This window comes from Phoenix dactylifera, chromosome 2 (assembly GCF_009389715.1).
Source record: "Phoenix dactylifera cultivar Barhee BC4 chromosome 2, palm_55x_up_171113_PBpolish2nd_filt_p, whole genome shotgun sequence".
Classification (NCBI taxonomy): Eukaryota; Viridiplantae; Streptophyta; class Magnoliopsida; order Arecales; family Arecaceae; genus Phoenix; species Phoenix dactylifera.
The window spans coordinates 26,470,933-26,484,433 of NC_052393.1; the positions used below are offsets into that span (position 1 = coordinate 26,470,933).

Here is a 13,501-nt window from a genome sequence, read left to right on the forward strand (position 1 = left end):
CCTCGAGTTCCAACTCTTCTGGCAGAACCCATCATGCAACCGATTATAGAACAATCATCTTCGAAAATTAAAATATAAATATTTTGTAACCAAGAGAAAAATACTTTAACAAGAGGAATCGGAATATCATTCAGAAGATTTTTTTTTTTTTTGGTAGAAGATTCAGAAGATATTTCAAACACTATTTTCTTGGAAAAGGGATTTCAGACACTGCTTAGTTGAAGAAGAAGAAGAAATGCAGGATTGCTCACCATCTCTGGCTTTGGAGGAAGAAAAAACTTCCATCTGTCTTATGCTTGTGGTTATGCGAAGGCTTACCCTTAGAAGGCTGAATCCAATCTGAAAATGGAATGACTTGTTGAGAGAGAGAGAGAGAGAGAGAGAGAGCAATGGTCGGTTGCGGTTATTGGAAGCTAACCGACGCCTCTCTTTCGAATGGTGGGGCGTGCTGGAAATATGGCTGGTTAAGTAGCCGAATTCCAGGCCCATGAGCCCTTTCTGGCCCTAATAAAGGATCTAGTTTTACAACAACGAGTAGGCTCAGCGACCACGTACCACTGTTCTGAAATTTAGCCCAAAATTGTTTACTGAAAAACAAATCGAGCCCAAAATGTGAAACATTTGAAGCCCCACAGGTTAGTCACCGGAAGGCTAGAGGTTTAATTGATGATTATAGAATGATGTGAGGACTTTCACCGTCAAGATGCTATTGCTAAAAAGTGGAATGACGGTAGATAGAGATTTTGCCAAAATTTAAAGAAATGAAGGTGCAAGCTTCATAAGGATTAAGCTATTATTTAGATAAAAGGAAAATTCGAGATTCTCATTTTCTTTTGTGCCAAGAAGTCCTTTTCTTCAATTGCCTTCCGATACTGATACTTATTACGTGGTCCCCCTTAACTATCGGGACCAGTCTCATCCTTCAGCTCCGGCTATTGTCCTCTCAGCAGTAGCTTATGCCGCATAGGCCACCGTCGCTGTGCATGACGATTATAATTCCTTTCAGTACTCCTATACTCCAGGTAGTGCTCATACACTCTTCCCACATTCTTAGTGGCGGTAGCTTCTAATTTCTTGCCCCTAGGCTAATAACTTCCGCCATCTCAATTTGTGCCTTGAAAGGCTCCTTTGAGGTCGACCTGCATATGAGATCTGCACAGTAACGCTCGGCCTGCACGTGTGATGCTGCGTTCTGTACCTAAGTCTCAACCTGCACTCTTGAGATTCTTTTCTGCACTTCTGCACTCAGCCTATACTTTAAAACATGATCTACATCTCTGGCATTTCGATCCACGCCTCAAGACTTTGGTCTGCACTCTGCTGTTCGGTCTGTACCTTGACCTTTAAACTGCATCATAATCTTCAGCTTGAGGTCTCTTTTTAGACTCCTCGGTCCATGCAAGAGAATCCGCTTGCATCCTTCCAGAGCTTGCCGCCGATTATTGACTTTGTAATGCTACAAATGGGAAAGAAGAAGAAGAAGAAGAAGAAAGAATTATGAAAACAGACTCGGCTCAGTTGGCAAGAAGAGGAAGAACGAAGACAAAACCACCAAACACGGCCTTCGCGGCAGCAATGCTTTTGCTCATCAATGTTTTTGCAAGAAAGAATTGTGAATACAGACTCCATTGAGTTGTCAAGTCATATCTGTCACAAAATGTGAAAGAAAATGTTATTTTCTGCATACATGTTCAACACTGCAATTTTGGACCTAGAGATTACCAAGTGTTGAGCGTATTAGCAAATACAACAAAGCCATAGTTGATACAACATGCATTCCTCATCACCTCCCCCACTGAAAGCAAATTATTGACCCTCCCTCTCTCTCTCTCTCTCTCTCTCTCTCTAGTTGTACAAGTGGGGAAGGACCGGCATCACGGGAATGCTGCAGTATGGGAATCAATCATTTAGGGGTCGTGCCGCACTCTGCAATGTCTGCAAAATCACATGGGGCACATTCCTTGCTGATGACAATGATGGAAAGAGGGAGGGGGGAAGATAACAGAAGTTGAATATTTGTCGACGGTTTCATTCTGCTGAAGGGCCAGACTCCAGCACTGGCACTACTGCAGATGACAGCTCGACATGTGACACGCGAACAGCACCAATAAGCCGTTCTGGAAGCTCGTCAAAAGTGTTTCCCTGCAAGCATAGTATTGTTACGGAAAAACAATTGATGTTAAAGCAAAATACAAGAACAGTATAGATATATGTGAAAATAGGTGCTAGCCATCAAACATTGAGAACATGACTGGCTCTCAACCTTTAAATTGGTTTCCGGGTGATGGCTTCGCAATTGTGGGAAACAATGAGGGTTTTGGCATGAGACCTAGAAGGCCAGCAGTCAAGCCGGAATCCTATTTTGTTGCTCATGCAGTTTATACTCATGTGAACAGGGAACAGCCTCCATGGCGGCTGTAGACGAAAAGAGTAAAAGGAAGATGGACAATTGGCAAGGACTGATATAGGAGATTGCATCTATCTCAAAGCAAAAATTACAAGATAAGAAGTGAAATTTAAATATGATTCCCCGAATCTATAGATTAAAATGCACGCCAGGCCATCATATGCAGGGTGGTTCTAGGATGGGCCATACTTCAAAAGCATCATCCTTTTGAAAACACTCCAGTACTCAAATTATTCTATGAATGTCTTGCCAAGTGCAAAGAAACTAGAAAATATTTCATACAATCACCACATAGTATGATCAATGAATTATTTCCCCTTAAATTTATATGCAAGTGCTTAACCTAAGCCTTTTGCGCAAAAATGTACCAAAAGGAATTAAACTTTGCTTCTCTCCTAATGCCAACAGGGTAAAGGCATTTATGTCATAATTTGAAGTAGACTGATAATGGCAGAAACAAGTACCTGTACAAGAAATGCCATATCAACTACCAGTGTTGTAATCACACCACACACAAGCCCTAAAACTCCATTAGCCACTGTAGAAGAACCAATATCAACATCTATCTGCACATATTAATAAACATAAGACGCCTTATATCTCCAGCAGCTTCAAATCGAAATTCATTTGCTAAACAGTTGGACACAAAATTCCACATAAGAGTAAGAATCTTATCGTAACAGAATTTTCTTACTTCCAAGTATTTGGGTCCACGAATGTAGGTGCAATCAACTGCTTTGCCTAATATACAAGGGGTGCTTCCAACACTCTGGCGTACAATCCAAGAGCCCTGCATTGCTGCACTAGTCAGTAAAGGAATGCAATGCTATGCCAACAACCATTACCGATGGGGTTAACATATATTATCACATGAAATTAAAAACATTTCTTTCCAAAAAAGAGAAGAAAAGACACTGCAGATGGGAAAAGGCAGAGTTTATATTGCATGCTTGGCTTTTATGACTTTATTTATAAAATATAACAAGGGAATTACAGGAACAAGGAGGAGATGATGACCTTAGGAACAGAAGGAATAAGCTTGAACCTACTATTACGGAACTCATCGTCACCATCAACAAAACGCTGCAATAGTGATCCAGGTACCAGCTGTTTTGTTACAAAATAAAAGACCATACTGTAATGAGTTGAGCCTGGAACCTGCAAGATTAGCAAGTTACCTCACTGGTTTTAGATACATGATAATAAATAAGATGTTTAAATGCATTGAGATTTGTGTGCAACTCAGTTTGGTGCCTATGCAGTTTGCATCAGTGAAGTATTGGGGAAAAAGTTTTAGTTCAACTATGCAGAGACTGAAATGCAGTAAGGCAAATTCTAAGAGTTGGGTACACTTTTCCAAAATAAGAATAACCTCAAAAGGCTAACTAGCATTGCCGCATAGGGATATAATCCATAGAGAAATTGTGTGGTTGGCCTTTGACTTATTGTCATGGGATAGAGATGCGGCTAAACTTCTTTGTTCAATGCACTCCTTGTCAAGGTTATATTAAATCTTTCCCAGAGGATTGGAACCTAACATGACTCTTATTAATAAAATAATAATAATTAAAAAAACTTGCATGACATGGTTACGCATAAATATAGAAATACATGTTCTGCTGAAATTTGTTCTGGTAAGGAACTTTCAAATTACCTGCATTCTTTAGTAAATCACAGATATTTTGACAGCATGAATTTAAGAAAGATTATTGTCTAATGTGCATTCGAACATAGTGGCAACTTGGTAGTACTACAGGATACCAGAAGGTACTGTTACTGTAAGTCTAAACTCAAGTAATAAATAAGATAATTCATATGCACAGAGGAACAAACACTGAGCAGTTAAAGAGGAGAAAACCACGCAAAATCTTACTTGCACATTTATTGCCAATGAGAATAGTCCTTTCTCTGATGCAACCTACATCATCAGAACAAATTCCAGTTAAACCCAATTTCTGGGGTGTACGAAGTAGTAATTACCTTGGGCCAGCAACAGATTTTCATGCTGGAAAGTGAAAGACATACAAATAAAACCAGATATAATAACTGTCATGCACATAAGAATGTAATCTGACAAGTGCGAGTCCAATCAGCCTTCAAAATCTTCCAGCATCTCGTTAGATGGTCTAGGATAATCTCCTTTTCACATAAATATTATTGCCTCATGCAATAGATATAGGGAAAAGAATTGATGCATCTCTTGATGTTCACCAGACATTAGAAAAAAAGGATCATTGATGTTCTAGTTCTTCAAATAACACCAAAACAACAAAATCAGAATCATTTGCCACTGCTATGAGACTAGCATTACATTCCCCATAGTAACTATAGATAGCTGCCTCCACTTCCATCATCCATTCAGGTCTGCATCGCTTTATGTTTATGTACTTGTCGTGCAAACGATGACCATATATCATCATTCAGATATTCGAAATACCTTCTAAGCAGTCATCTACTTAATATTCACCTTATATTTTCTAGAACATATATCACCTTCAGAAGATCATATGACTTCAAAAGATCATGCTAAATGAACAGGTCGAAAAATAATGGTAGTGTTTCAAGAATAATGGTTTCCCTTTTTAATACAAACATCATCGTTTAGAACAAAACCTGATTGAACTTTTTTTTTAATAAAATAACTCATGGAAAACAAAATGAAAACCTTAATGTGCCACTAATTAGTTTCATTAAACAACTTAAACACTTAGCTAAAAAATATCACAAGAATTCTTGTCCATTGTCCCAAAAAAACAAACAAACAAATCAGGCAATTGAACCATACAAAGCTCATGGAGTCACTGATAGTGATACAACTTACTTGGACTGCACAGCCTTTTCGCGTTGCCACATGGTCCATTCGTTTCACATCCTTAAACCAATCAACTGCTACAAGCTCCATAAGATGCTTTCCAGCAGGAATCTGCATGAGAATATTGAATCCATAAACAGCCTGAACTACAATACTATTAACCATTGCAACTCTACAATCTTCAAAAATGAAATATTTAGTACATAAAGAATCAGAAGACCTTGGTTTTGTCATATATAAAATGGTTACTACGAACTCTGAAGTTATTCCCATCAGATATTCTCCAGCAATCACGACTTTTCTCCTGGTCATCCCGGCGCAAATTGCCAGAAAAGCCAGACAAATCAATTTGATCAGAAGGCTCCTCATCTAGAAAAACAGTTTGTTAGGAATATAACAGTTAGCCATAACTCAATGTCAACAATAATGATCACACTATAGAGAGAAGAAAGCAAATTTCATCACAGACCTGCATGTCTGATAGCGTTTTCAAGTTTGACTGCATATGCCTGCAAATGTTGCAATGTTCATACTCAAAAGAAGGTTGCCAAGAAATAAATGACATTGGAAGCAGTCGACCAACCTCCTGTTCAGGCTCTGGAATTTGATAATCCTCATCCTCATCAGAGTCTTCATCCAACATAACAGAGTGTCTGCTATTAGAATGCATCTGATCCAGTGACAGATTAGGCTGAATGGAATTCTCCTGTGTTTTCTGTTCCTTTCTAGAAGAAGCAGAATTCGAAGTCATATTGACCATTACTGACATCCTTGGAACCGTGTGGCTTTCATCTGTCTGAGAAAACCATTCACGCAGCCCTGCCATTTATGCACAATAGATACGTTTAATCAATGAAAAGGCCAACAGCAGCAAGTTATTTTAGCATAAACTGCAAGGAGATCCTCTAAAACTGCTCACACAATCAGTAACAGAGCAAATGAAATGATTGTACTTGGACACAAATAAAATAAGAATGTCATAAACAATTGTTTCGGGCAGTAGGGATGCCGTGGTTTTTTGGTGATCTAGCATTAATAGCATGAGATCCTGCCAATTTCATTGGGTAATTTATTGTATGGCAGCATGTTTATAAGAATTCTAGAGGAAAAAAGACAGGGAGGCTCAAGGAAAGATATTTACTGCTGAAGCATTCTATTCTTTTTTTCAGAAGTTATAATCATCATGGAAACAATCATTTGACAGCTGCCATACTCAAAGAGAGAAAAATTGGAAGAAAAGGTGAAACACATCTTTACTTTTTCGGTAATGCACTGTGTCCTTTTGTTACGGTGTAAGCAGGATTCGACAGCTTCTAGCGACTTTACCAACTTTGACATTGATGCCTACACAACTTTGTGAATTTCATAACCCTCAAATCGACCATTCCCACTTAATCCTTTTGGCCATCTCAGCAACAATTTCTATAGCTTAAGTAAACAAAGAATATAAGTAAAGATTGCTTTGCCTTAGTTCCCTGCTATTGCCAAAACAAAAAACTTTAGGTAGTCATTCGCAATGGATACAACAATCCCAAGGTCGGCCACACACTATCCTAAACCATCCGGTTGAGGGCATACCAACCCAAACCAGCCGGTTACCGAGACGATTCAGTGGTTGGCTCGGTAAGAGGTCCGAACTGAGCCAAACCGAGAACTGCCCGGTTTTGCTCGGTCTAGAGCGGTTCATGCCTCTTACCCTTTTTTCTTTCAATTTTCCTTCTTTCCTTCCTCCCTTCCTTTCTTTTTCTTCTCCCTTTGTTTCCTTGTTTCCTTTTCCTTCTTCTTCCCCTTCCTTTCTTTCTTTCCTGTTTCTTCTTGGCAACCTGAATTTGGTGTTTAGCAGTCCAAAACAATCAGTATAGGAAAATAATAAGTTTGAGCTGTGCAAATGGACCTAGGCACCCTAGTTTTATCCTTTTGGCATAACTAGAAAATGTGGAAATGGTTACTAATCACACTCCTTGCTGCGAGGGAATAGAGCTAGATGTTCTGGACATCATAATGAAAGATGGAACATCAGGAGCATATTTGCGTTGGACCTTTCTTGGCACTATCAATTGTTCAAGGAAAGAAAATCTTACTTGTCTGGGAAAGAAGACAGTTTTGATGATATGGTGCTAAAGTCAAACTCAAAAGGATTATCACTAATGAATAAAGAAGAGACAAGAGATGAAAGCATTCTAAAAAACATTAGCTCCCAACCTGAAAAAAAATTAGTACAAAATATCTTCCTATTGTATCACTAGTTACATCAATTAAAACATCCAAAATTTCAAAAAGCTACTGCCAATACAAAAGAAAGGAACAAAAGGTAATTGTTCAAAATACTCTATAAGAATGATAGTACTAGTAAAAATCCAAGAGCAAAGGGAAATTATACATTGACTAACATTCTAGAGTTGCGTAGATGAGTGAACTGATAGCTCTAATCCATGAAATCATGATATCAATGATCGATAATAATAGCAAAAATCATTAATAGCAACTTGAACTGCCATGAAACATATATAAGAAAAGATGCTCTATTTATGGTGACAATTAGCTTCCACAGTTCAGGAAAAAGCTACCATTATTAATGGAAGAAGCAAAAAACTGAAAAGAGCATAGAGAGGAGCTACATGCCATGAATTAACTAAAATCTAAAATATATAAAAAAATATACCAAGCTCAATTTTCTCAATTTTCTGAAAATCATCAATAGATGCATGAAATATTTTTTAAAGAGGAAACTGGATATTAAATCAGTATAATCACCAAACCAATCTCAAACTAAAATACTAAGTATGCAAACTATAACACTAAGAACACCTTTCAAGTTTACATAAATTAAATTCAAAAAAAAAAATGATAATATACCAAAAGGCATCAGAACTTTTATTGCTAAAATCTTGTAATTCATGATCCGGATCTCGTGATCTGGATGAAAATAACCTTATGCATTCAGGTTCACATCTTAGGATCAGGATCTTTTAGGATCATAAGATCTTCCTTCCTTTATTTTTCCTTTTTCTTCTTCTTCTGTTTCTTTCTTTCCTTTTCTTCTCCCTTCCTTTTTTTCCTTTTCTTCTGTTTTTTCTTCTTCTTTCCTTTGAAACATCCATAAACCTTCAAATAATCCTCAAAACAAAAAAAAAAAAGAAAAAACAAAAAGTGCTACTTGTACCGAAGCCATATGCTATTGCTTGCCAAGTGTTGGTATGGTATGGCTCGGTCCCGTACCGTACCAGTCAAGTATTGATAAAATAACTAGTATTGAAACTGCAGACCTTGAACAATACTTTATCTATTATAGAGCCAACCCACTTACTAACAATCAACCCTCTCTCAAAAATTTGAACATCATAAATCTTCTATAAACCCATAACAGAAACGAAGTGGACCAAGCGGTGAACTATGTTACCCGGACTCTTCAATTTAGCCTAAGTATCGCACATCACATTTAATCATGGACATTGGTATGATAACTAGACATGGCTCCATTAGAAAAAGAACTTGGATATTCAAAGGATCTGATGCTTAGACACACATAAGCACTTTTATATGAACACAAGTACATGTAATATAGGCAATAAGCCAACCATAAGTAGTAAAATTTGTTAATTATAAATCATCCTCTAATAAAAGCATTGTAACTTGCTTTTGCAAATTGTCAAAATACTTTTTTAAAAATTTTAAGAATGATTACGAAAATTTAATATAATATGCCATAGTCTCAAACATAGAAGTTGTCTGATTTTGAAAATGCGATACATGAATGTGGCGTTTGAGCTTCCTAAGAAGTTCTTAACCACGACCTTGACTAGAAAGCCTTATTCTCTCATTGACCCAAGTGTAAAACATTACAATTTGAATATGCATCATGACTTGGTTTTCAACCTCTTGTCAATTCTCTTTTAGGCAGTAACCCAAATTTTCAAGGTTATTATGCAAGGGAAAGGCATTTCACAAAATCAAGTCAACTCAGTGTTTGGAAATATATATTTTCTTTTTTTTTTCTCGCTCTCATCTTTGTTTTGTTTTCGGGGGTAGTTTAGTCCATAGAATGATGCGACCAAACTAAGCAATTGGCCCACCTTCCACTCTATCCATAGGCAATCAAATGTAAACAATTTCACATCAAGCATGGCAGAATCGGTATCGACAAGCATGCTAGCCGGCGACTAGTATGTTTAAGGTACGCGGTACCGACTGTACCGACGTACCGGTGGGCATCGGTACCGGTACGGTACCGAACTAAACTGAGCCGAACCGGTACTGTACCGATGGGGCTAAAAGCCAAAAAAATTTGGAGCCGGTACGTACTGGCCGGTTCGGGCCGGTACGACTCGGTACGGGCTGGTACGACTCGGTACGGGCCGGTATGGGCCGGTACGACTCGGTACGGGCCGGTATGGGCCGGTACGGTTCGTTACCGAAATATATAGCTGTACCATACCGGTAGGGTCCGGTACCGGTATGTACAGGCCGGTACCAGCCCGTACCGACCGGTACGGCAGACCATGGGTATGTTACAATACTAGTCCGTACCGTACCGAACTGCAATGTATCGGAACCACAGTAAGGAGAGGAAGAGGGCCGGAGAGGAAGAAGGCAAAGGAGGGAGAGGGGGAGAGGAGAAGGAGGAGGGGAATGGAGAGAGAGGGGGGAGAGGGACTCACTTGGAGGCACAGATCAATCTGTAGTCGGAGAAGGATGGTCTCCTAGGTCTGATGCTGGGGAAGGACAAATCGCGGGAGAAAGGCTTGAAGGAGGAGGAGGGCATTGGCGACGTTGAGTGGAGGCGGGAGAGAGGCGAGGGTTTCGAAGGGTCTGCATGAGAGAAAGGGGAGAGAGGCCGGAGGAGGCGAAGGGGTTGGAGGGGGGGTCTTGAAGGGTTTCAAACCGAACGTGCACGAAGGGGGGGGGGGCTTCTCTCCAACTGGGTTGTTCTCGGATTGGGAGGGATACGGTTAGGCTTTTGGTGAGGGTTTAGCCTGTTTACCGAGCTGATAGAGTGAATCATTCCCTATCAGTTCGGTTTGATACACTCCGAACCAAAGGTTTGGGATGGTATGGGCAACGTTGCTTTGCACCATGTGTCAACTAGGATGCTCAAATTTCACAACCTCTCAACCTAATCAGAAAGGCTCAAAACCATCTAGGGAAGCATACCTTGGTTACATAATGTAAGCTAATGCAACAAGATGCGAAAAACCAATATTTCTCTAAACATTAGAAAAATTTGACAAGTAGGAAAAAAGAAAGATTTGATCCAAGGAATTATATAAAAAAATATTTTTCTTGAATATCCTAATTTCCATTGTAAGAATGTGCTAAAACCATAAAATACATAAAAATGGAATTCTAGAATACCAAAACATTCATTTCCAACAATGTAGCAATATCCAAATTAAAACTACGACAAATAGAGAAGATTGGTACCAGCAACGTTGTTCAACATCTGAAGCAAACAATGTTGCTGAAATGGTGGGAAATAACCAACACCCCATCCCTTCAGATCAATCTGCATAAGATGCTGTACCTGAGTTCGAGGTCTCCCATTTCGAGACTTTAGGGGAGAAATGTTGAATCCACCACCTGAGAACAAAGAAATGATGAACTTTTGTTGGGTATTAAAATATGATAATTGTATTTCGAAAATAATAGCATAATGTGAGATAATTCCTCAGCAAGCCAAAAAGCAAATGATGAACTGTACTCTCAATGTGGGCTCTCACGAATCCTGGTTGTGGACCACAGTTAGGATGCTCCCTGGACCGAAATAAAACAACTGCAAAATGGTAATGCACATCACGTGCCTTAAGATAATGATGGGAAAAATGATAGCAAAGGGGAAAAAACTAATATGCTCACCATAACTTCCATCATCATTACGCCGCCAATAACGCACATAACAAAGATCCCGGGGCCACACAAACCTGCACGGCCAAGAATATTTCTTTAAACACAAGATACAGATATGTCACATTTTAGCAACCACCAAGGTGACATGATGCATAATTTCCATGGCATAGCATAGCATACGAATAAATTATAAAGAACACGTCAAAACAATGTAATAAAAGATGTCTGCAATAGATCAACAACAAGAAATGTGTAGCATACGGTCAAACAAAATATAAAGTTAAATGTTGTATAAAATTTAATTTTTGTTAGATAATAGATGGTAGCGATATCATGATTTTTCTACTACACTACTTTTATTTATCATAATATATGTGGTCAATATCAAGTAATAAATCGAAGAGGTTAGATCATTGCTAATCACAGATCAAATCACAAATCTTAAGATTCTTTTCCAATTTCTTCGAGAAAATATAAACGAAAGGTGAAACAGAGATAAATGAGCCAAATATAAATTAGATGAAGAATAAAAAAATCATATATGTAGTAACAAAGTTCAGTCTTCACCATCGTAAACCCATATGTAGCATGTCTAATGACACAAATATCATGTAATCCATACGCAAACTAACAATAACCATCCTTTTGGGTAGGATATTTTAGGGGAGAAAATTGAAGTTTAACAAATGGTTATAAAATATGAAATTACCTTTTGCTTCCTGATCTAAATTCCATAAACCCCAAATTTTCTGTTTCTTTAGTTTCTAGAAGTCAAAAACCCTCCCAAGCTCGCCAAATCTATATGCTCAATCTTATTAGAGATGAGTAATTCTAAAAGCCATATAGACCAATAAATTATATAATTTGGAACATAATTCAATATGCAGCAATATGATAAACTTAGACCAAGGTTCGCCGTCTTAGTACCGGACCCCAAATCGGTACCATCGTATTACATTGTTGGTACACGGTTCGATATGGTACAACTCAGCATACTGACTGTCCGTACGGTATTGAACAACTTATCAATTTGGTACCAGTAAGGTACGGTATTGACCGGTATGACAAATCTTGACTTAGACCTTATGGCCTAAGGGATTGTATGAAGCATAAGCATATCTAATTCTTATCCTACGTAATCCTAATTCAAGGATGGATCTAGATCATTTAAGATCATTTTGATCTGAACCATAAGATCCAAATCGTGGATTGTCAGATTTCAACAACAAATATTTTCAAAGTTTAATATAAAATGGTTTGTTCAAGAGATACAACCCTAACTGACACAATATATCTCATTAGCCAACTTCAAGAACCTTATATCATTTTTTGATATAGGTAATCCATTGGATTCATGTCAACATCTCCATCAGTTAAACTAAGCTTTCAAACTTTTTCTTTGAATTTTCTATCCAGATGGGCTTAAATGTAAATAATCAATGCTCTACTTAATGGAGACCTCTTTTCTCTTTATATAGAACCTTACCACTTCATTGGCTTGTTCGTCCACATATTAATGCAACTTGGGCAGAGTAGGGTGGGGACCCTACACTTCTATAGAAGAAGGGATTCTAACATTGCTGGACTTTCATAATGATAAAAATAACAACAACAACAACAACTATTATATAAAAGTGGCTTCATTTTCTAATTTTTCATTTTCAAGATAACCCTAATTAGATCTCTCTCTTAAAAAGAGTTAAAACATGCTAGACTTCTATAAAAAAGAATTCCAATGCTGCTGGAATTTGAGAATAAGAAAAGGAGTCAAAGAGAATAGAGATTGTGTGTGGGAATAGAAGCACTCATGCTAATTGTCAAACAAACAAGAGAAAATCCAATTTTGCAAGAAAGAAAGAATTCTAAAAATTCTAAAAATGTTCTTAGTATATCTGGATTCTGGATTCTAACTTCTAGGAAAATTCAAGGGATCTAGGAGGAAAAGAGACACTTTTGTGCCAAGAGGCCTTCGTGAGTTTGATGCATTAGAAAAAATGTTTTCATGTCATTTTAGAATTTAGACTCTAAATAAATTATGTCAAATCCAAAATCTTTAGCAGCCATCTGCATCTGCACATGCATTATAACTACACACATGTATACATGCACACACACATTGCAAGCATGGACGTATCTATAAAGAGAGAGAGAGAGGGTACTACACTTGGCCACCTATGTCAATTGCCTCTGACATCTTGTAATTTATTGCAATTTTAAATTTTAAACAAGGAATTCAGGACAAAATAAACAGCTAAATATTATGTGGGGGGATTGCAATTTTCTATGAATTTCCCATTTTTCACTCAATGATGGACTTTGCCTTCTTTTTTTCTGAACAACTAATCAAATGAAAGTTTCCAATTTCTGCCGCTTTTTCTCCCTCTTAATCAAATCTTTTCTTGCCAATAAATAAATCCTCCCCCTCAATCAAAAAGGCA

The 13,501-nt window shown here is 37.9% G+C and overlaps 1 protein-coding gene across 2 annotated transcripts in view; it reads right to left on the minus strand.

Annotated features, from left to right (window-relative positions):
- Positions 1-1,567: 1,567 nt before the first annotated feature.
- LOC103724215 (protein ENHANCED DISEASE RESISTANCE 2-like) overlaps positions 1,568-13,501 on the minus strand; it is a 38,010-nt gene continuing 26,076 nt past the window's right edge. For both annotated transcript variants that reach the window (XM_008815408.4, XM_017846910.3), the window contains 12 exons: positions 11,073-11,137; positions 10,918-10,989; positions 10,641-10,796; positions 5,803-6,038; positions 5,689-5,728; positions 5,440-5,588; positions 5,229-5,330; positions 4,281-4,325; positions 3,425-3,565; positions 3,102-3,197; positions 2,872-2,973; positions 1,568-2,142 (listed from right to left, as the gene is read on the minus strand). In XM_008815408.4, coding sequence (XP_008813630.1) covers positions 2,029-2,142; positions 2,872-2,973; positions 3,102-3,197; positions 3,425-3,565; positions 4,281-4,325; positions 5,229-5,330; positions 5,440-5,588; positions 5,689-5,728; positions 5,803-6,038; positions 10,641-10,796; positions 10,918-10,989; positions 11,073-11,137 — 1,318 coding nt within the window. In that variant the 3' untranslated portion in view covers positions 1,568-2,028. The remainder of the gene's footprint in view (positions 2,143-2,871; positions 2,974-3,101; positions 3,198-3,424; positions 3,566-4,280; positions 4,326-5,228; positions 5,331-5,439; positions 5,589-5,688; positions 5,729-5,802; positions 6,039-10,640; positions 10,797-10,917; positions 10,990-11,072; positions 11,138-13,501) is intronic.